Raw genomic sequence first — 24,295 nt, forward strand, 5'->3', positions numbered from 1 at the left:
AATTTAACACGGGTTCCTGAATAGGAAACCTACATTTTCTCTTTAACACTGGTTCCTAAATAGGAAACCTACACTTTCTCTTTAACACTGCACATCAACATTGGTCGGGTTATTGTATAATTCACAGCTTACAACACAAGTAATGTCTCATTAAGTGTTAACCACACACTTATTCACAGCCAAAACTCATTCACAATTTCACATCTCATAGTGTCACAATCCACCAATACATGTTTACACGTATCTCACAAATTAACATATGTTTAACTTTACACTTATAATTAATCTCAATAACAATATCATAATTTCAAGACAACATGTTATTCCATAATTCATCACATATTTCATTTATAAGCACTGCTCATGAATTATACAATACCCACGACCTCACACTCGTGTTTCAAACACGCTTAACACATTACGCTACAATTTAACATTGGTTCCTAAATAGGAAACCTACACTTTTTGTTTAACACAACGCATCAACACTAGTCGGGTTATTGTATAATTCACACCTCACAATACAATTATTGTCATATCAAGTGCTAAACACACTTCATGAATCACATACACTTTACCTATGAATCATGCAATACACACAACTACTCAATTATTTTTAAAATCATTTTAACTGTCGGGTTCCCACAATGGATCCTATCACAATACTCGTCGCCCTTAAATGGTCTTACAATTGTGTGATTGCACAGTCCATAGCTCACATCTCAATACACATTCACCATCAATCACAGGTTCAAATTATCACAACATGGGGAGTAAAACCCCTCAAATAATTTTACACAATTATATCAAAATCATGGGTCAAAACACAAAAACATCAAGAACACTCAAGCTTATCAATCAATTCTTATCAGAACATCACTTGGTACATAAAACACAATAATATTGTATTTATAGCCATAAAGAAAAAAATTATAAGTGAATAAACATCCCAAAATAAACATCAATTTAATCCTCTAAGGATCTCTACACATATTCATTCTAACCCCCAATTGCGATAAACTTATCTCTTACCTCTAAGCGGACTCACGTGTCTTCTGACAGTGATAACGACACCTCTAGGAAGTTCCTAAGATTCCTTAATTTTTTCCTCTGGTTGCTCTCATAGGGTTCCCAAACGTTAGAGAGAATGAGAAGGGATTGAAGCCTCCGTTTGTACTGTCTTCATGAGATTCCTTTTTCTCCCTCCACGAATATTATCTCAAAAATCCCAACGATGAAGGTGTGCGCAGTTGAATTTCTAACAACATATAAAAATTTAGTGAAAATCCAACGGTTAAAGAATTCGGGATCATAGTTTTACCGAGACAGCTTTGGGTTTTTGCGGGAAAAGAAAAAGTCACGATGCGAACAATATTTCTCTCATATCCGACATTTTTTCGTAATTCCCAACAGTGAGAATGCTCGGAATTGAGTTTCTAATCTTTTTCTTAAATTTCACGACAATTCAACGATGAATGAGTTCGAGATCGTCATTTTACTGAGACAAATTTGGTGGTCTGCAGAAAAAAGAGAGGGCTTTGGGAGGAGAAAAGAGAAAAACGAGAATGAGAAGAAGAGGAGGCATCAAAATTGACGTAATCGCTATTTATATCTAGGGTACTCACAACTTATTATTTACTCTATTCATTTATTTTTATTTTATTATTTTATAAAAGGAACTGTATTTTATTCTCTATCAAATGAATAAATAAAATACTTTTTATTTTATTTTCTCTGAACCATTATTTTATTATAACTATTTTTCTTTATTTATCTAATTATAAAAACTTCTTCATTCTCTAAAATTTTATTTATGAAAAAATGGGATGTTACAATTTGAGAGCCTTCACCTGCTCATGCAATCTTTTCACATACTCAACTATAGCCTATGCATCCTTATGCAGAGTCTCTTGGGGATTTCTTTTGTAAGCTGACCTGTTAGGCAATGAAGCTCCCGAAAGGAGGTCAATTTGATGTTCTATGCCTCTTGAAGGTGGCAGTCCATGAGGAATCTCCTTAGGAAATACATCTTTAAATTCCTGCAAAAAGAGTTAAACACTAGGAGAATCAGAAATAGTTAACTCATTAAAATTATCAGCATAAACTTTACTGTCTTTGCAGTATAATAGATAGAGCGGCTCACGAGCAAGTAACACTTCAGTCGCCTTTGTTAAACAATTAAATTTTCGCTCATGTGTATCACTCTTTCCCTCACGTGTTTCACTCTTTACCTCACGTGTATCACTCTTTTTTTTTCTTATTCCTCTTTGGTGTTTCACTCTTTTCTTTCTCTTGTTCTCTCTTTTCTCTTATTCTGATTTGGTCATCACACACTTCTCTAGGGGATAGAGGTTTAAGAATAATCTTCTGGTCATGGTGCTGGAAAGAAATCTTGTTGGTGAAACCATCATGCACTTAATTGTACATCTGGTGTGGAAAATATTTTCTTTTTGGGTGTCGTCCAGGGGCTGCATCTGACTTCCCAAGAGCCTTCTCACCATTAGCATATCACCCTGCATAACTTCCTCCTCAAGCTTTTCTTCCACTTCTTCTTCACTAATTTCAGATTCACTAGTGATTTCTCTATCTGCCTTCATAATCATGGTCCTCTTGGTTGGACATTCAGAAGAAATATGTCTTCTACCTAAGCATTTGAAGCATTTTATGTTTCTGGTATCGGTGTTGGATGATGAGGCATAATTATGTTTAGTTCTAGCACTGGGCACTGCTGACTTTCCATGTGGAGACTGTGTTGATGGACATGCAATCAATGGACTTAATCTTGTGGCAGTAACTAAGCCTTCAATCTTTGCAGCAGGCCTGTCGAATTTCTAAACCTTCCTTCCATGGGAGGATAACTTCAATTCAGGATGTTTCTAAAAAAAATTTAAATTATTTTAACAATAATAACAAATACTTATTAAAATATAATTTATTTAAAAATATAAATATCTCTCCATTCCAAACAATGACTGCAACATGATCATCATAGCCAATCAAAATTGATGTGTCGTGCGGCCCGCCTGGAAAACCCTCGGCAACAACAACTTCATCATCAACAGCGTCTTCTTTAGGTTGTTCATGGACCTCGTTAGTTGCATGATCCACGTGACGAACATCCTCAGGGGCATCTTCGTGTCGCCTACATGCAAATGTCGTGGGCCTTTGCTGGGAAGCTTCATCTGAATCACGATTATCTTTTCTCCTTAGAGCTCTTCCTATAACTCTGCCCAAAGCATGACCCAAACCTCTAGCTCTAACCATAATCGGTCAAATTGAACATACACAAAATTTTAAGTCAAAATTCAAACATTACTTCAATAACTAATTAAAAAAAATGAAAATAATATATTTATAAATCAAAAATAGATTAATATATTTAAGAACAAAAATCAAAATAATATATTTATAAATCAAAACTATAAATATATTAATATATTAAAAAAATCAAATACATTAATATATTTATAATTTTAAAAAAATTAAGACAATAACTATTTTAAAAAATCAAAATAATATATTTATAAATAAAAATTATAAATATATTAATATATTTTAAAAAATCAAATATATTAATATATTTATAATTTTAAAAAATTTGAAACAACTAATTAAAAACAAAAATCAAAATAATATATTTATAAATCAAAACTATAAATATATTAATATATTTAAAAAATCAAATAGATTATTATATTTATAATTTTTAAAAAATTAAAACAATAACTATTTAAAAACAAAAATCAAAATAATATATTTATATATAAAAATTATAAATATATTAATATATTTTAAAAAAATCAAATATGTTTATATATATATATATATATATATATATATATATATATAATTTTAAAAAAATTAAAACAATAACTATTAGAAAACAAAAATTAAAAATTCATGCAAATTACTCAATTCATAAAATTTAAACGAATTCCAGGTGACACATAACAACACCAAAAAAAACTTATCTCGATGGTAGAAAAAGAACAATGGTGGTGGAGATAGCCTCAACGACGACAATGCAATCTAATGATGACGACGACGATGGCACGGAGGGAAGGAGGAGGAAGAATCGTGGCGTCGTACGAAAATGAAATCACGAGAGGGAAAGAACTTTTTAAATTTTAAGTAAAAGACATTTTTGTCATTTCACTTAAAATACTGGGTGCACAAACAATATTACTCGGTGCACCTAGCATGAGCCCAAAACTTGACTGTAACATGAATGAGGAAAAGACGGGAGAAAAAAAATGAAAGGTAAGATATTTGATGTTTCAGTATTTATTACTTAAAGAGGAAGAAGCTGTTTAACTAACAAGTAGGTTGTCATCTTAATAATTCCAAATAACATTTTAAGCCACCTTTACTTGTTACTTCACTTAGGAGGCTGACATACAACTACTTACAGATCAAAACAAATTTTGGCAGACACAAAATCCAAGATGAGAGAAATTAACGTTGGTGTTATCAATTGTTATATGAAATTATTAATGGCAACTAATTAAATGGAACCACAAGACTCAAACATCATAAGAGAAATCCCTCAAACGATTGACACCTTCAAATAAAACTGAGGTCTATCTAAAAATATCAAAATCGCAACTTTTTCCTGGAAAATGTTGGTACATAATATTATCAATATCACATAAACGTATTCAATTGTTAGACGAAATCTGCTTGTTAAGTATACACTATACAGACATAATCTCACCAACTGCTTGTTCCATTAACACTCAAGGGCTAAATTAAAAAGATCATGTCAACGAAACTACCAATAATTCCCCTGTTCATAATACCTGCTGGTACAGATCAGGTGTACACAAAAATGGAAAAGTATCAGAGAGAAATAGGGAGGGGGCTCTAATGACTACCTGGTGGGTTAGTACCTATAACTTAATTTATGTACAATTTTAACAATACTAGGATTTGACACTAATTATGTACAAAAATACCCAAAAATGAACTATAGAAGTTTACTTCCAAACCTTGATTGCCCCATCTCTACCACTTGAAAGTAAAAGTCTCTGGTTTAACTTGATAGAAGCCAAAGAAACAATAGAATCCCTATGGCAACCAGCAGAATCAGTGGCAGCAGCTGCAAGAATTGCCTTTGCTGTCAGCTTGATTGTAAGAGGACGTCTTTTGGTCTCCTGTTTATAAGAGTAAAAGATAAAATTTTAGCTGCCTATATTTCTAAACAAGTCGAAAAGTTCACCGAGATGGAAGCCATATCCAACAGCATTTAGAAGGCAACATGAATTTAACCCATAAAACATTCACAGGGATAACAGAGATTTAGCCATTACAAAGCACAGAATTTATTGAAGAATGTAAAGCTTCCCATCACCCATGCTTTAATCTGTCATCCTATCAAATGTTCATTCCCTTCTGCAGCCTATTATTTATTTTCCCTTGTTCCTTCATCAACATTGTTTCAAAATAAATAAATAACTTCTACAAGGGACACATGAATCACTCACACCAATATTTTCTCAAAGTTTCTAATTCTATAGGTAGAAAACTGTGAAGAAATAACTTCGAACAAGAAAAAAAAATCATGAAAACTTTCATAGAAGGATAGTTGAGTATGTCTAATTTCTTGATTCACTAGGAAGAGGAGTCATTAGCTGATCCCTTGAAGTTGGGACAGAAAACATAGAGAAGAAAAAAAGAAGGATGGTTGAGCTGAACCGATCAATAGTAAACTACCCAGGTCATCATCTCAAGGATAGTTAAAGTACCTACATTGATATTTTATTCAGCCGTTCAAACCATAACCCAGCTTCTGGACCTATGCTGATTGAGAACCTCCTTCCTCAAACAATATCCATGCACAAAATAAATATGAAGTTGATTACACAATCTAATGAAACGTAAATTACCTGTACAACTTGCACCCCAAAACTAGATTTTGTTTCATAAAAATCATCATTTCCTATTCCTTTTAAGTTTGGCCCACAAATACAGTAACTTCTGTCAGGACTGCAACAAAGAACACAGATTAATTCAATCAGACCATTCTTGCAAGAAAAACAAGTAAACAAAATTGGAAGTCCAATACAATACCTGTAATGATCCCATCGACGTATCTTTAAATCAGTACCTCCAGTCAATAAATCACCCCCAGGCAAGGGAAGTAATGAACGAATACCAGGAAGACGAGGAGGAGGTTCATTTAGCTCATCAACTCCATACTTACGATTACCATTTCGTCTTAGATCTGATTGAGAAGTTGGCTTACTAGAAGGTCTGGCCAAGGCCCAAGGCAGATCAGACATTTCGGCATCGCTGTCATAATTGGTCATCCTTAGGACCTGCGAGAAGATATGTTAATTGTACAAGACAATAATCAGAATATTATAAATATTAAATATTACATATGATTCAACAAGGTTGCATGTGATTAAACATGGTTATAGTAATCTGGGTACAGGTTCATGCAATAAGCCTTATGGAACCATCTCATCATAAATTTAAGTTACACAACAGGCCAACAACTAGAGATAAAAACAAAAGATGGAAAACTTCATTAGAAAACCATATTTCTCAGGATAACTTGAACTTAACTGGAATATTTGTTGGTACTGCATTTTGTTCTAGCACATATTGCTTTTATTATCTATAAACAAATAATAAACAGTAACCTCATACCTGGTGGCAGCTAGCATTCTCTGCATTCCAAAGAGAAATTTCATTGCAACCAGCAGCCACATAAACAAGGGGCCTAGCAGCTGAAGAGACAGAAGCATTTGAAGGGGGCAGAAAGAGGCACATCTTTTCTATAGGGCAAGCAAGAGAATACTGCCAAGAATTCACAGGTATAAGAAACCTCAGGTCCCAAAGTGTAATAACCCCCCGGGATGACCCCGATACAAACCAATTACCACAAGGCCCTGATGCCAGAGAAGAAGCATAGCCCTCCTTAGGAGTAGCTTGAAGAGTCCAGGTATTGGAATTGGACCTAGTATCCCACAGATGAATGCCACAGTTCTGGGTGCTATACATGATGGTATAATTATCCACAGGACAATTCAAAAGGTTGAGTATGGCACCTTCCTTGATATCCTTCTTTGTGATATCAGCAATACCAGAATATTTCTCAACAACATTTCCTAGACCTCTAGAGATATGATCAACAGAAAACATATGAATAAATCCATCAGATGCTCCAATTATAACTTGTGCAGAACCTGGAAGCATTGTTGCACACAACACACGGCTTCCCTCCATGTGATAAGTTAGCTTTGACCTGAATGAAATGTCCTTTTCCAGCTTTCTGGAATCCCAAATCTTGACTGTAGAATCATCAGATGCACTCACAAAGAAGCTATGATCAGCAGATATAGCTATGTCATTGACAGCTGAACGGTGCTCCTGGAGGTGTGCAACCAACACCCCACGGGGCCTCCAACCAGAGTCAGGAATGGAAGCTCGAGCAAATGATGGAAATCCAGATAGATCCGTTTGGGCAGTTGCATCTTCCAATGCAATTGAAGTACCTTTAATATTAGCAGATAATCCCACATCTTGAAATGTGTTATTAACATAGGCTGTCTCATTTTCCCTGGCATCTGGTTCATGTACCACTCGATGGAACTGTTTAGAACCATTGCTGATACTATAAGAACCTGAAAAGAGCTTCGGTGCTGGAACTGAATTAGCCAAATTAAAGGACTTACTAAGTGGATTAACCCAAGGCATTGCAGATGAACTAACACCCAGAGAATTCATTGGCAGTGGAGGATCAGATGCTGCAGAAGGGATTCCCATTCCTCGCCTGTCCACACTGAAGGAGTACAAAGGTATGCCTTCTGATGGCTTTTCATACGTCAAACTATTCATACCACTAAAATGTGGTGACATAAATCCTGAAAACTGCAACTTCTCTGAGCATTGGGTATCACGATGTCCTACAGTATTGCTATCATTATGCATAAAGGCCCCCATATCTCTCAATTTTGCCTCAGCTTTGTCACAATCAGTTATCCCTGGCTGTTGGAAGGCAGTGCCAACTGTTTGTTGAACCCCAGGACCTTGTTGCTTGTCAGTCCAGTTCTTTAATGAATCCAACTCATCAATTCCTTTTTTCAGTAAATCCATTTCCCATAGTTTAGATTGGGAAGAACTATACCATATTTTTCTTTGTCTTTCTAGCATGTCCGAACTCCTGGAGTTCTCCAAGACTTCATAAAAAACCTGTCTTGAGACAGGAGGTTTTAAACATGAGAGCAGAGCCTTCTCTGAAGCAAGAGACACAGGTTGCGTTCGGAGGAAAGGCCGTATAACAGGAGCGAGGAAAACATAAGAATCTACTGCACCCAAGTTCTCACTGCTAGCAGCAATAAAAGAGACAACTGATCTCCGCACCCATTCACTAGGATAACACAATAAAGGAAAGGCACGCTCTATCATTTGAAGCAATATCCTCTTCCTGAAGAACCCGCTTTTGCATAGAATAGTCATACATTCTACAGCTTTAACAATGACAGCTTCTGTCACATCACTTAAAGCTTGCTCAATATAAGGTAATAAATATTCTTCTACACTTCTTTGGCCCACAAAAAAGCAGACATAAACTATCTTTTCGTAGAATACTGTCCTTAATTGCTCATCCCGATCATTTAAGAAAGCAGGAAGGATAGGTAAGAGAGAGTCATTACTCTGTCTCACACCAAAGAAGCAGCACAGTTTACCAATATCCTGAAGAAGTGCTCTCCTTATATTTGGGGTTTGCTTAGGACCCATAACAAGTTCTTGGACAACCTCTGCAATGGATTTCCTCAGCTGCAGAAGTTGGGCATCGCCATTTATCCTCTTCATCCTTCCAGAAGTCTGAGTGGATGATGTCAATGGTTTCTGTGGCAAACTCAATTCATCAAGGACACCTGCCTCACTCAAGCTTATTGAGCGTATCAGGAATCCATAAGCAGTCAGTGCCAGCTTAGCTATATTGCTGGCATAGCATATCCTCACACTTTCTTCTGGATCATCAGGAAGCATTGAAAGCATTGGAAGAATATACTCTGGAAATATTTTTGCATCACTGGGAGGAAAATCCCGCACTAAGGGAAGAATGTCACATAAAGTCTCCAAAGCAGCGCAACGCACAATTGCTGCTGAATCAGAGAGCATCACAATCACATAAGGGATAACACGCTGCAAACGATCTTCATCATCAATATATAGGGCAGAAGCCTTCAACAAGAGTACGGCTGCCCTCCTCAAGTGAGGCAACTTGACATTGCGTATGCAAGAGCAGAGCAAAGAAGTTATCAAAACCATGCCTTCACATCTCATACTATCCTTTGGTAACGGTAGAAAAGGCATTCCAAACGTATCTGATTGACTATCATACTCAGACATCAATGAATTTAAATCATTCATAGTAATACTTTTCAGAAAGGGATGGTCATTTCCTCGAAATGCATTGGAGATAGTTTGAAGCAGTTTACCAGTTTGCAAATTTTTCAGATTTTCAGGAAAAGTAGAATTATGTGCATTTTCTGCTACATGCGATGGATTATTATTTTTTTTAGCATCCCTCAGTAGGCTATTAATATCACCTAGAAGTTCATAGTGATCATGGACTAAGCCTTTGCCTATGTCCTCTCTCTTCATCAGTGAATCCTTCATGAAACTCGCACTTTCTTTAGCAACCATCTCTTCCAAAAGTTCAGCGGAATTAACACCTGCATCATCAGATGACTTATTGTTCATCATTTGTTTAAGTATCTCCGGAAAAGCACTTTGGCATAGTAAAACCTACATACATAGATTGGTCAAAGCAGTCAGGTAAAATAAGTATGTGTTACTGAAAGCATCAAATCATTAATGATATAAAATATTTCAGCAAAGCCATATACCCTCATATCAGAATGAAGAGGACTCCAGCATCGGTAAAAATCATGCAGAAATGGTGAAAAATAGATTGGAAATACAACTGCAGCATATTCCTTCAGATATCTTTCAGCAGATAATCGAAACTCTGGTTCTAACTGAATCATGTGTAATATCATCTTACGGATTCCAAGATCTGGTATCTGCATCCCATAGAGAATACAATATTTAAAAATATTAAAAACTGAGTCCTGAACATGGGTGGAGGTTATCCCTACTGATGGGACTACGAGATTACCAAACAAGACTAATGCACACACAAAAAAAAAAAAAAATACTTTTTCAAGATGTTGACTTGGATCATATTGTCCTCTGCGATAAGCAAGAAGTTGAGACAGTTCAAATAGTGGCTGCCCCTCAAGGAAAAGTTCAGCAATTACACACCTGAAGATGTAAAATGATATTTGCAACTTAGAAAATAAAGAAGAAAAGCAAAACAAAAAAAGTATTTAAGAACGTGATATAACTACAACACTGCATCAGTTACTGCTTCAACAAAATATATCCTAGAGAATTCAGGTTCAACATAAATTTATACAAAAATCAAATCAATAGCAGACTAAAACATCACTGCCTCACCATAAATACAGTAGTATAATGCCTTGCAGATCAATTCTTTTGTCCATCGCTTAGTCAGTTAGTTAAATTACATGCACATAAATATTCCTATATGCAGCCTGAAACATGGATGGTTTAAGAGACTAAAACACCTTCTTCAAGATTAAGAATCTTGCAGAAAAAAATGCTCACCCGACAGCGAATATATCCATATAGGGTTTTAAGGGGGTATCTTGTGCCACCTGCATCTCCCCTCCATGTTCATAAAATCTCTGACATACCACAGCCCCAAACAAAAAATGAATGAAAGAAAGAAAGAGAGGAAGTTAGTAACATTTGAAATAAGAAATACCACAAAACAAATAAAATAGACATATAAGAAGGAAAGAGAACAAACCTCAGGTGCAAGATAACAGAGTCTTCGTCCACCAGTGTCAAAGAAAAAAGAGAAATCAGAGGGGTCATCATATGGAATGTAAGTGGGTTTGAAAGATGCAAAGTCAGCAAGGTAAACCCAATTGGTGGAAGTAATCAGCACATTCTCACACTTGATATCACCTTGAACAACAACAAAAATGCAAATAATTTATAACATCAATGCAAAAAATGCATTTCAAGGGTTGGATTTCAGTTAAAACAAGACTTACCATGACACACTCCGTTCTCGTGGCACTGTTTTACAGCTACAAGCAACTGCAGCATATTATTATTACCCGAAACCAATAATTAATTAACACGAGACGATAAAAAAAGAATATCCAAAAAAAAAAACATCAGAAAAAAACAAGAATTAGAATACCTGAAAAGCCAACCATTTCTTCTCAATGAGACTAAGAAAAGGGCGCGTGCTTAACCTATCATGCAGATTATGGAAGAAATACTGCCTCAAAAGGTATGCTGCTTTATCTGTTTCTTGCCAAAACTGAAACACGAGACTCACACTCAGTTTTCTCAAATGAATTTAGTAAATATTGTTCCAAATCAACTCGGATACGGGAACAAATATGAAAATGAAACATGAAATAAAGATTAAAAAGAAGGAATTAAATATGGACCTGAAAGGGCCAGACGTGAGGGTGATCGATGGAGGTGAAGATGTGTTTGATCTGAGAGAGACGGCGCTCGTAATCGGAGAGATCGAGGAAATCGCCGCGCTTGAAATAGACCTTGACGAGGACCAAACCCTCGTCGTGTTTGCACTGAATCGACTTGAAGAAGCGCCCGCGACCTAAAACCTCCTTCAGAACCAGATTGTACGTCGACGGCAGCTCGTGCAGGTAGTACTCCGACGCCGATACTTGCGTCGTGCGCGCGATTTTGTTCCCCATCCAACTGCACCGCTTTCACTCCAAACTTACCATTCTTATTCTCATTCTCAGCTCAATAAATAAATACGTTTCGGATTATTAGTGGGACTGTTTGTTTGGAACTCTTCAATTCCAAACTCGCTTTCGCAACGCTCTTTGTCTCGGAATCAGATCATTCTTCTCGATAACCGCTCCGGTACCTTCTTTTGGAGTGCAACCAAGTAAATTTATGTTTTGCCAGTGGTTTGAAAATGTTTTTTTTATCATGTAAGTTAGTTTTTTTATTCATTTTTATCCATGTAAGTTTATTTTTCTGATTTTTGTTTATGTAAGTTTGAGTTTTTTTAAAATTTTGTATGTTTTTTTTTAATTTCTTATTTTTTAATTTTTTTTAAGTTTGTGTTTTTCAAATTTTAGTTTATATAAGCATTAATTTATGAAAATTAAAATCCTAAAGGAACTAAAATTAAAAAATATAAATTTATAAGAACTAAAAATGAATAAAAAAATCTTTACACAAACCAAAATTAAAAAAACCTCAACTTATAGGGATTAAAACTAGAAAAATAAACTTACAGTCGTCAAAAATAAAAAAATATATACTTACAGGAGAAGAAAAAAAAAGGTATTTAAGTCCTTTGATATTTTAATTTTAGAATCAATTTGTAATAAAATTTAGTTTATATTTTTTTTCAACAGGAAAACTATTTAAAAATATTTTAACTCAAACTAATTCTAATATTAATTTGATAGATAACTAATATTAATACTAAGGCTATGGTAAATTAATAAAACTAGACAAAGAAGGAACTAAAAAGAAAATAATTCTAAAAATTCATTTCTTGTTTGAATATATATATATTAATTATGTTTGACAAGATATTTTAACTAAATTTTAATTCTTTTTAGAGTTATTCATTTGATTGTTTGATAAAGGAGCTTCTTTTAGTAATTTTTAACATTTTTAAAAAATATTATTTGGAGTAACGTTTTTTTAAAACACTAACTTCTAAATTTTATATTTTCTTTTTTTTATCCTTAATATATTTATTAAATTTATTGTTTACCCTTTTAAAATAAATTATAATTTTATTATTTTTCAATTATTTTATACTTTTCAATTATTTTATCGATTAATTCTATCAAATACTTACAATTTAATAAACTAATTTTTCAGATATTTGCTTGCCGACTTTTAGCTGGTCGTAATGCATAATCTTACGTTAAATAGATATTTACAAAAAATAGCTGCCATCTAAGTAGTATCATCCTAGCTTAGGCAATCAAATTATAATAATATTAAAATATAAATAATATTCTAACATGTTAAAACCATCCTATAAAATTATTGAACCACTTAAATTTTTTTTGTCTCCTTAGGCTCATTCTATCATACACCGAGGCACCCTATATTATCAAAACATTATTATTAAGATTTCAAATTACAATCACGATTTTCGTCAAAAACCCTTGATATTAAGGAAAATTGCGGTCAAATGTGGTTGCAATTTTGATTACGACACAATCATGTTGATTCTAAAGACTTTGATGTTACAGCCGCAAATCACTTTTTAGAACTTTAATTAGTATCTTGATAACCTCAAATGTACCTTTTGGAATTTTTTTAACAAATATTCATTCACTAAACAAGATTATTCCAGCTTGTATGTTCCTCTAAATTTCAAAGTGGTGATATAAATGTTGCTTTATCCGCAATTTGAATGGAGTGATATGGAAGCACCAAAACCCAAAGCAATTGATGGAAAAACAAACCATGTGCCAAAATTGAACATGAGTAGCTAGCAAACCAATAATGTTGATTTATTTGCTTTGAATATTAAGAAAAGCATAGTAACAGATGAGTCGCAATAATGTTGATTTATTAGCGCTTTTACATCCAACGTAAATAGATAATGATATTTGATAATCAGGTACTACATCCGCTAATTTTTATATTTGGCATGACATTGGCTGCTAATATTTTGTTTGTATCACTTTGATGCTTTGTTTGATTGAGTGGAAAAAGATGGAGGAAGTGGAATAGAGCAGAAATAAAAAAAACGTGGGATCCACATTGAAATTTAAAAAAATTCCCAACATTCTACACAACCAAACACATGCACACTACACTTCCACAACAAGGTGTTATTCTTTTAAAATTCTTAGCACTTAACGTAATAATACCATCAACAAAATCATTGCAACAAAATCATGGGTCGACCTAGTGATAAGAGTTTGGATAATTTGTTTTAATCTTGTTGCCGATTTTGTAATAATAACACCACCATTAACTTCATCAGTAAACAATGTCGGGTTTCATAAAATTCAAGTTTAGTATTATTTAATTTCTATCTAAATGGATTTTTGTTTTTCTACATTGTGCAACAAAAACTAGGGGCACGTTTTGTTACTCTTTTTTCCAGAAAATATTTAGTTTTTAAAATTAAAAAACCTGTTTGAGAAATGAGTATTTCATTCTCTTACAACTCACTTCCACATTTCCACCTCATTTTTCTCTATCTTTTTCTATCTTCACATCACATATCATTTATCATTTTCTCTCCACTTTTTCATTTTCTTTCTATCTCTCTCCTCCCTCCACCCAAAATGGGATGGACGTTTATAATTTTCTAAAAGAAAATTAAGTTGAAAAAACATCTACCTGTTTTTTGTTTTCAAAACACTTTGCAAACAATTACCAAAGCTTAATCAATTTTAAAATAGAAATTGACAGCTGAACAGTAGAAAATAGTTTTACAAAATAGTTTTTTCTAATAATAATAATAAAAAAAAAGAAACAAACAGTCACTAAGTTTTACAATTTTTTTTAAGGAGGTGAAAAGGAGGGGGAGGGTTGAGCAAAATTGAAGAGGCTAATATACAAAGAATCAGTAGAAATTCATCAACAGTGGCCAATGGCAATTTTTCTGCCTTGTAATTGACCAAACAGTAGCATATGCATTTCCCAGAATTGGATCATCAATTAAACTCACGCATCTGCCAGTTTTAAGCGGGGAACAATATTCATTGATTGGAGTTCCTGAAAATTGAGAATCAAAACAAATTGATTAAAAAAATGGTAGATAAAATCAATAAAAGAAAATAAATATTGCATGGCATAAACAAATTTTGTAAATGTCCAGACCACACTGGCAACTAAAACAAAGATTTCCTACGGTACTATTAAGATGTTGTATTATCCTAAAATAGGTTATAGGATTGCTCATAATTGATTCTATAATAATATACAAGATTTCCTACGGTAATTATCTAAGATATTCTAACACATAATACCTGAATCATGAGTTTGCATGCATATGGCAGCTTCATGGTAGAAATATTGTCTCCATTCTTACAAGATGAACAAATACCAGTTTTCAGCTTATGGTTGTAATATCCCAACAACCCACATGCTGTACATACCTGTGTAAAAACGAAACAATCATCGGTCACTTTGATTTTAAAGAAGATAACAAGACTACATAGCATGCTGCCTCTAATTTTTTCACTAAGGCGGCAATCACATTGAGGTAAATTGTCACTTTTTAAGAGAGAGAAGATCCAATCTGTAGACATTAAGACTAGTTTTGTCAATTCAAATGATTAATCAGAGCACATTTTTCACCAAATCTTTGAGATCCCTGGATTAATTATCTTCGTAACAAGTTTGGCTCATATGATTATGACCTACATGCGATGGTGAGTGTTAGAAACATGTATGACTATGTCTAGCTTCAGTATATCCTGTAAACAGTTATTGGGAATATTTTCTTATATTCAACGAAAGTTTTATTCCACTAGCGATCAGCTACGTGGATCACACGATGCCACTAACTAGGCACAGTTAAAGACCAAATCCTCAAGAGACATTATTCACCATAAACTCCTTAACAACTTCCTCTAATGTGTTTCTCGGTCTACCTCTTTCCCTTTTCACAGGACTAAAACGTAAAACCATGTAATTTACATTCTTCATTTGGTGCTTCCATTGGCCTTCTTAGTACATGTTCAAACCACCTTAGCCAATTTTCTATCATCTTTTCTTCAATCGGTGCCACGCCAATATCTCCCCGTAAACAATCAATTTTGCCTCCTGTCCTTTCCTATGAGACCACACCTCCATCTTAACATTATCATTTCTTCTATTCTCACCTTTTTCTCTTGTTGTCCAAAACCAATGACTTGAAACCTACCTCCTCCTTAACATCTCCGCTCTCTTTCCTTCCTGACCCCACTCCAAAGAACATTGTCTCCACCTCTACCAAATGGTAATCTATAATGAAACCAATAATAGGCCTTTCAAATTTGGATGAAAGGCTTAGCAGAGTGCATTTTCAGATTGTTACATTAACAAATTACAAGCAAGAACCACAGTCTAATCCTTCAAGAAGGCCCCATTTTCAGCACTGAAACAGAGTTCAGAAGCTTCAAAATAAAGGCAAATGTTGAGCACGGGCTTTAATTTAAACAGAAAACATGGGCTTTTAGTTTTAATTATTATTCATTAACATTTTCTGTTAAATCCTTATTCATGGGAAGTGCTAAGTGACAGCATATGCAAAAAAGAGGATGAACATAATATGGAACCCAGTTGTCTACAAAAAATTTCTTCTGTTAATATTGTAAACCATTCAATAATGGGTTTTTCGAAATCAAACTAGGACACTGTTGAAATGCAATGAAGAATGCAGACATGTGGTATTAACATAAAAGTCCAGATTATTGCCTGAACTTCAAAAGGATCACTAGACAACATGAGTCGCTCATAAATTAACATACTAGCACCATATGCAATCAAGCAATCACGTTCCATTTCTCCAACACGAAGACCTGAAAATAATAAGAAAAAGATTGATGCCAAGCTCTACATACAATAACTAATAAATATATAAGGGTGTGTTTGGTTTGGATTTTCATTTTCTGTTTTCATTTTTTGAAAACTGTTTTCATTTTCAAAAGATTAGAATTCTGAAAACATGTTTGGTTTGACTTCTTGTTTTCTGCTTTCAAGAAATAAAAACACTGAAAATGCGTTTTCAAAAGGAAATGTATTTTTAGATTTGCTTAAAATTACATTCCTTGTCACCGCGTTTTCATTTTACCCAAAATGAGGTTCCTGGTTTCAATTGAAAACACTGAAAACGAGATTTTATTGTTTCCAGTTTTTGGTTCGTTTGGAAAAATATTTTCACTGAAAATGAAAACAGAAATCCAACCAAACACATTTCCATTACCATTTTCTATTTCCAGTGAAAATGAAAACAGAAAACAACTAAACCAAACACCCCCTAAAATACCATGTAGATTAAAGCCACAAGATAGAATTTTAATTTCAAAATTGTTTAAACCTGGAAATGAACAGAATAGCAGAAAATAAAAATTAAGTTAACCAAAAACCATTCTAGTAAGGCAGGGGAACAGGAGCAGTAATCTCAGTAACAACTTTCAATAACATGTAATATATTCTAAAACTCATCAATAAAGTATAAATTAAAAACCTCCATTTCTAGCTCTCCCTTCTGTAGGCTGTCTGGTTAACATGACACGAGGGCCACTACCACGTGCATGCATCTTATCAAGCACCTGATCAACACCACACCACAGCTTTTACGTGTGAACATATACACGGCAAGTTACAACTGATAAAGAAAAAAGATTACTTTCCCAAGCAATTCTATAGGTTAAATTAAAAATCAGGTCTTTATAATTGACACTTTCAATTTTGTCCCGCAAGCATGAAAAAATGTAACAAATCAATCCCTACTGTTATAACAATGTTGGGAAAATGTTTCCTTGTCAAACTTTTCCTTTGTGGCATTTGAGTCCTCGCATGTGGAGGGTCCATCCACTTCACGAAGGCAAACAGTAGAGATTGACTCGTTAGCATGTATCATGTAGGTTCCAAAATGTAAGTTTCTTGGTGCAAAGACCAAACTGAAAAATGGTGTCAAGTGTGGGGACACATTTTTAATTTAACCTATTGTCATATTAACAACCAAAAACAAAAATAGCAATATTTTACCACACTAATTCACACTAGGAATAGAAAGATTCTAATTGTTTAAAAATAATTGTACCTGAATATTTAGATGGTATTAAATTTGAGGTATTGTGGGAAATATTTGGTATAATTAGGGAAATATTATCCATTTATGTAATTAGGAAAATTCTGCTCATTTTCCTTTATTCCTAATCCTTGATTTAATCCCTAAATTTATGGGATTGATTCTCAGTATCGTATGTTGTTGAGTAAACTGAGAGAAAGGAAGAGAGAAAACTGAAGAAACGTGAAGGTAATTTTTATTGATCTGAAAAGTTAGTTAGAGTTAGTTACAATAGAGGTATATATAGATCTCTTAACTGCTGAACTAACACTAACAGATTCTAACTAACACTAACAGAATCGAACTCCCTGATCCTAGTGAGGTGCAGTTAGTGAAAGCTAAACAACCCTTACAATCACTTTATTGCTATCTAACACTAGATGGGTGTTGTTAGCAAAAGCTAACAGCCCTTACAATCATTTTGCAAAACTGATTTCACAGTTATACATTTACATACTGCAATACCCCCCTCAAACTCAAGAAGAAAAACTCTTCACATTGAGTTTGCCTTTAAGAGCTTCAAATCTTGATGTAGAGAGAGGCTTAGTCAGAATATCGGCCCACTGATCCAGAGCTAGAATATGGACAATAGAGAGCTGCTTGGCCAGAATCTTCTCCCTTACAAAAAACACATCAATTTCCATGTGTTTTGTACGATCGTGAAAGACTGGATTGTGTGCAATAGGGACAACACTCTGATTATCACAAAAGATTACAGGAGTGGTGAATGGAACTTGTAATTCTGTCAACAGAGTATGAATCCAAGTCATTTCAGTGGAAGTCTAAGCTATGCTGTGATATTCGGCTTTTGTACTGGACCTGGCAGTAACTTTTTGTTTGCGAGACCACCAAGATATTAAATTTGGACAAAACAAATAGTAGTCCCTGAGGTAGAGCGCCTGTCATCCACATCAGCTGCCCAGTCAGCATCACAGAATGCTCGAATAACCAAGGGCTTTGTAACAGATGTGGGTTGAAGAAGTAGACCATGAAACAAGGTGCCTTTGAGATACCTTAAGATTCTTTTCACCACTATCCAGTGAGAATCTAGAGGGGCAGCCATAAATTGACAAACTCTGTTGACAACAAAACTGATTTCAGGTCTAGTAAGGGTAGCAAATTGTAATGCACCAACTACAGATCCGTATAGAGTTGGATCATGAAAAGCATCAGCACCATGTCTAGACAGCTTGCAGTTGGAGACCTTTGGAGAAGAAATAGAGTGAGCTTCAGCCACGTTAGTTTTGTGAAGTAAATCTCGAATGTATTTGCTCTAAGTCATGAAGATAGAATTGTTGGACAGATACTTGATTTCCAGACCCAAGAAATTATCTAGATGGCCAAGCTGCTTGAGTGAAAATGCAGTGTTTAGTTTGGATGTAAGCTGCTGAATCGGAGAGGTTGAGCTACTTGTTAGAATTATATCATCCACATAGACTAAAAGGTAAACAATATGCATTTGTTGTCGATAGATGAATAGGGATGAATCACTTTTACTCCCAACAAAACCAAACTGCAGCAGAGTAGACTTTAGCCTATCAAACCATTGTCTTGGTGCCTGTTTCGAGCCATAGATAGCTTTGTTGAGTTTGCAGACTAGTGACTTATCTGCAGCTTCAAAACCAGGAGGTTGTATCATAAAAACAAATTCTTCAAGAGACCCATTCAGAAAAGCATTGTTTACATCAAGTTGAAATAATTTCCACCCATTAGATAGAGCAAGAGTAAGAATAATCAGAATAGTAACAGGCTTGATCACAGGAGAAAAGGTTTCATGAAAATCAAAACCATGAACTTGATGAAATCCCTTAGCTACCAATCATGCTTTTAACATGTTAATGGAACCATCAACATTTTCCTTTACCCTGAAAACCCATTTACAACCAGTGACCTATCTATTAGGAAGTAATGGTACTAAGCTAAGTCCCAAGTATTATTCTTCAGCAAGGCATCATATTCTTGTTGCATAGCAGTAAGTCAGTCTGTATTTGTCAAAGCTTGTTTTACAGTTTTAGGGTGGGTAAGAAAAAGAGAAGGATGTAGTCTAGGATTGTGAATTTTAGATTTAGACCTTGTTTGCATAGGGAGAGTATTTACTGGTACAAAATTGGGTACAGAAACAGAGTCTGAAAAGGATGTAGCAAGGGTAGTAGACTCTGAAATTTGAGGCTGAACAGAGACAGGTGCAAAGGAAGTAGATGGTTGAGGTACAGAAATAGTGGTGAGGGGGGAATGAACAGGTAAAGGAGAAAACCCAGGAGGAACAAGAGGAACAGAAGCTGAGTTAGCAGTTGACATTTGAGATGTCTGAGGGACAGGGTTGACAGAAGGTGGAAAAAGGTTAGGATTGAGACTAAAGTAGGAATCAAAATTGGTAGTGGAGTTAGTGGAAAAGGGAAACAAATCAGAATAGGGAAACCTTAATTCATTAAACAAAACATCTTTGGAAATGTACACTCTACCAGATAAGGATAAGCATTTGTAACCCTTGTGGGAAGAGGAATACCCCAGAAATAAACATTCTTGAGATCGAAAATTCAGTTTGTGTATGGTATGGTCTAAATAAAGGAAAACAGACACATCCAAATGTTTTAAGAAAATGATAATTAGGATCCTCTTATTAAACAAGGTAACAAAAGGAATAACAAACTTGAGGGAAGTGGTGGGAAGCCTGTTAATTAGATAGACAGTTGTAGTAAAGGCATATCCCAAAACTGCATCCGTAAATATGCATGATGCAACAATGTAAGACCTAAATCAACTATATGTCTGTGTTTTCTTTCAACCACACCATTTTGGTGACGAGTGTGGAGACAGATTAGTCTATGAAAGATGCCAAAGGAAGCTAGAGAAAGGTTTGTATTCACCTCCCCAATCAGACTGAATACTCTTAATTTTGGTGTTAAGCTGCAGTTCAACCATAAATTTGAAAGCTTGGAAAACAGAAATGGTTTCAACCTTGGACTTTATAGGAAATATCCAGGTGTACCTAGAGAAAGCATCAATAAAGGAGACATAATATTTATAACCAGCATGAGGTAACATGAGAAGGTCCCCACAAATTTGTGAAAATAAGCTCTAAAGGAGAGTAAACAGAAGCAGAGCTATGAGAAGGTAATCTATGAGATTTGCATACAGCAAGAGGAACAAAATCCAGTGGAATTTTTATTCAATGGAGAAATATTACAAAGAGTCAGAATAATTTTCATTACATGATCATTAGGATACCCTAACCTAGCATGCCAAAGATTAGCAACACTGAACAAGAAACAACAGAGTTAGACACTATAGTAGAGCTATTATTATTAACAGCAGTAGCTGAACTAGGGAAGTCAGCATTTGAAACAGGAGTAGATGTAGACATCAGCAAGGAAGGACTGTCTTGAAGCTTGAGATTATGAAAGGAGTAAAGTCCATCAGCACCAACAACTCCTTTAAGAAGGATCTTATTGGTCTCCTGAGATTTCACAAGACTCAAATGAGGATGAAATTCAAAGAAAACAGAGTTATTTTTGACAAATTTACTTACAATTAAACAAATTTTTCGAAATTGAAGGAACATGTAATAATTTGTGAAGTTTAAAAGTTATGTCATCATTAGGGGACACAAATGACGAATCAGTATTAGAAATATTTAAACCTTCACCATTGCCTATGAATATCTGATCTGGTCCATCAAAGTGAGTAAATATTTTAATATTCTATGAGTCACCAGTCACATGAAAATTGGCTCCAGAATCTGGAATCCAGGTGGTACCAGCTTGACCATTCCATGAAAGGATGAATTAGTGAGCATTGCATTGGGTTGGTTGTGACCTGGAACAGGAGTCTTGGAATTCGGATTGACCCAGGTGCTAGAGGTTCTGGCTGAACCAATGGAGTAGGGGATGGGTTGAAGTGTGGTAGGATTAAATAAGGTTAAAGAATAATGGGGCTGAAAGTTCACATCAGACCTAAAATGGCAAACATTGGCAGTGTGCCCAAATTTAAGACAAATTTGACATTAGAAGTTTGAAAATTGTCCACCGTCGTGTCCTCTGCCGGAGCCACCACCACTGCATCTCATAAAGTTTGAGAGAGAAAAGAAGAAAGCTGGAAGATATTATTGTTCATTTAGAATTGAAAGGTTAGTTACAAACTGATTCTGTTTCTCTATTTATAGAGAGAACAAATATGATTACACATAACCTAACTAAGGAAGTTAACTAACCCAAGTTAGTTACTGCTCTAACAGAAATAACAGCTTATAACAAACTAAGAAATAACAAACCACAGCTGTCCTAACTGAATCATAACTGTTCTAACAGTTGTCCTAACTGAATCACAAAGTAAAACTTACTTAATACACTAACAGCGTCCAGCACCTCGGTCAGAAAAGGCACCGCGACCATACAAACCTCAAGAACCACCAGAATCACCAGTTTTATAAGCATTTGGATGCGAATAGCCTTGAGTGTAGTTTAACGAAGCAGAACTTATCACCTGTGCATCTCTGTTGTAGCGAGTAAGTCAAGTTTCATGGCCATAGAGCAAAGCTTCAATCTCTACGATGGATGGACTGAGCTTTTTACTTTCGATAACAGAGATCACCGGCGCGTAATCAGACATTAGTCCTTCGAGGATTGCATCAACATATTCCTCGTGACGAATAGGAACGCCGACGCCGATAGCAAAGCTGTCGCACATGGGATTTCGTATGAAGGCTAAAGTACTCGTGAATTTTAACCCAAACTTGATAGGAATGATTGGAGCCAAAAACGCGCGATAATACCGATTTCGAAATAGTAGATTGCAGCCAAATAAGGAGTGTTTGGTCTTGAACCTCCCAAGCTTCATAGTTAGGGTTTACGCAATCAGCAATTCGATCGTCCTCTATGAGATAACGATGAGGAACAACTGGATTGACAACGAAACATTGCAACCTGTGTGATTTGATAACTGGTTCAACGTGTTGACACCAGTGAAGATAATTTGAGTCATCAAGTTTTTCGGCAATGGAGTTGGGAAACGATTGAGAAACTGAGTTCGAAGGAGCGGAAGCCATGAATGCAGTAATCTGGACCTTGCAAAGGAACCACAATTACGAAAAAATGGCTCTAGATACCATGTTGAGTAAACTGAGAGAGAAAGGAAGAGAAAAAATGAAGAAATGTGAAACTGATTTTTATTGATCTGAAAAGTTAGTTAGAGTTAGTTACTACAGAGGTATATATAGACCTTTTAACTGCTGAACTAACAATAACAGATTCTAACTAACACTAACAGAATCGAACTCCCTGATCCTAGTGAAGTGTAGTTAGTGAAAGCTAACAACCCTTACAATCACTTTACTGCTAACACTAGATGGGTGTTGTTAGCAAAAGCTAACAGCCTTTACAATCATTTTGCAAAACTGTTTTCCACAGTTATACATTTACATACTCCAATATATGTAAATATGGTACTGTTATAATGGAATAAACATCATTCTTTACTCAACACGGTATCAGAGTGATATCATCCTTCATCTGAGGGTTACAATTTTATGTTCCTAAAAATATGGAACAATATGTTTTTGTCTCTAGTTTGCTCTATGACACTTATGTGTCCCATGGACTTTTGGTTATGCCCTTTGTTTTTGGCTTTGCTTTGTTATTGTTTGGCTGTTGTACTTGGTTTGTTGCTCCCCTCTTCTTGTTTGGCAGCTGCACTTGGTTTGTTGTGCCCTTCTTGTTTGGTTGAAATTCATGTAAGTCCCATTAGTTTGGACATGGGACCCACCAAATGGGGAACGATACACATATATTTAGAGGATTTGTTGGAACGATACAAATAGTGTATTGCTAGCATTTTTCTTGGTATAATTAGGGAAATATATGTCCATTTATGAAATTAGGGAAATTAAGCTCTTTCCATTATTACTATAAGGTAGATTGATTCTAAATCCTTAAATTTATGAGAGAAATTGTCTCAGCCTTGTATATAGATAGGGTGCGGTTATCACGAAATTAGCATCATTTTTTTCATTTCAACAGATAGTGAAAAAAGTAGAAATAACTTCATGCTTTAATGAAACAAGCCGGTAAGTTGATCGTTTCCTAAATGGTCAAAGGAGAACTACATAGTAATATAGAGAAATAAACTAGACACATATCTTGAGTATTTATGGGATTCCCACCACCCTCATCTGCAAACTGGAACATGGTATATTGGTATTTTGTGGTTGGTACTTAAGAGAAAAAAATTTCTGAAAGGAGTTCACTAACCATATGTTTTAATTTCTGGTAGTAAATTGGACCCATGAAAATATATGCTTGCAGAGGGCATCCCGTAATACCTGAAAAGGAAAAGGCGAATTAGCACACCTCTTAGATTGATAAATAGAAAAAGGTAAATAAGATTGCTTGTATATTTTTTTTTTTTGGAAGGCAAAGATAATTTATAATA

The 24,295-nt window shown here is 34.8% G+C and overlaps 2 protein-coding genes across 3 annotated transcripts in view; both read right to left on the reverse strand.

Annotated features, from left to right (window-relative positions):
• Window positions 1-4,606: 4,606 nt before the first annotated feature.
• On the reverse strand, window positions 4,607-12,003 carry LOC100818467 (serine/threonine-protein kinase VPS15). The gene is made up of 11 exons (XM_006583493.4): window positions 11,514-12,003; window positions 11,258-11,380; window positions 11,106-11,151; window positions 10,856-11,016; window positions 10,651-10,730; window positions 10,179-10,284; window positions 9,867-10,043; window positions 6,655-9,765; window positions 6,070-6,317; window positions 5,886-5,985; window positions 4,607-5,153 (listed from the first exon to the last, which is right to left on the reverse strand). Exons 1-11 carry the CDS (start codon window positions 11,784-11,786, stop codon window positions 4,977-4,979), a joined length of 4,602 nt encoding a protein of 1,533 aa, XP_006583556.1. The 5' UTR covers window positions 11,787-12,003; the 3' UTR covers window positions 4,607-4,976.
• A 2,514-nt stretch (window positions 12,004-14,517) lies between these two features.
• The window catches only part of LOC100818991 (DNA-directed RNA polymerase III subunit 2), a 59,045-nt gene continuing 49,267 nt past the window's right edge, over window positions 14,518-24,295 (reverse strand). Inside the window, exons 34-38 of one of the 2 annotated variants that reach the window (XM_006583494.4) lie at window positions 24,115-24,185; window positions 17,264-17,348; window positions 16,492-16,595; window positions 15,060-15,188; window positions 14,518-14,805 (exon numbers count right to left, since the gene is read on the reverse strand). In XM_006583494.4, the coding sequence (XP_006583557.1) occupies window positions 14,755-14,805; window positions 15,060-15,188; window positions 16,492-16,595; window positions 17,264-17,348; window positions 24,115-24,185 (440 nt within the window). In that variant the 3' untranslated portion in view covers window positions 14,518-14,754. Of the gene's footprint in view, window positions 14,806-15,059; window positions 15,189-16,491; window positions 16,596-17,263; window positions 17,349-24,114; window positions 24,186-24,295 lie in introns of those variants that run through there. The other variant, XR_003267692.2, reaches the window with a different exon arrangement.

This window comes from Glycine max, chromosome 7 (assembly GCF_000004515.6).
Source record: "Glycine max cultivar Williams 82 chromosome 7, Glycine_max_v4.0, whole genome shotgun sequence".
NCBI lineage: Eukaryota > Viridiplantae > Streptophyta > Magnoliopsida > Fabales > Fabaceae > Glycine > Glycine max.

Excerpts from the sequence above, each read along its gene's own strand:
- LOC100818467 (XM_006583493.4), bottom strand. The coding sequence starts at position 11,786 with ATGGGGAACAAAATCGCGCGCACGACGCAAGTATCGGCGTCGGAGTAC. Across the intron at positions 10,285-10,650 it reads ATGGATATATTCGCTGTCGG|GTGTGTAATTGCTGAACTTT; the intron begins GTGAGCATTTTT and ends TTACATCTTCAG. Across the intron at positions 10,044-10,178 it reads CAAGTCAACATCTTGAAAAA|ATACCAGATCTTGGAATCCG; the intron begins GTATTTTTTTTT and ends TATGGGATGCAG.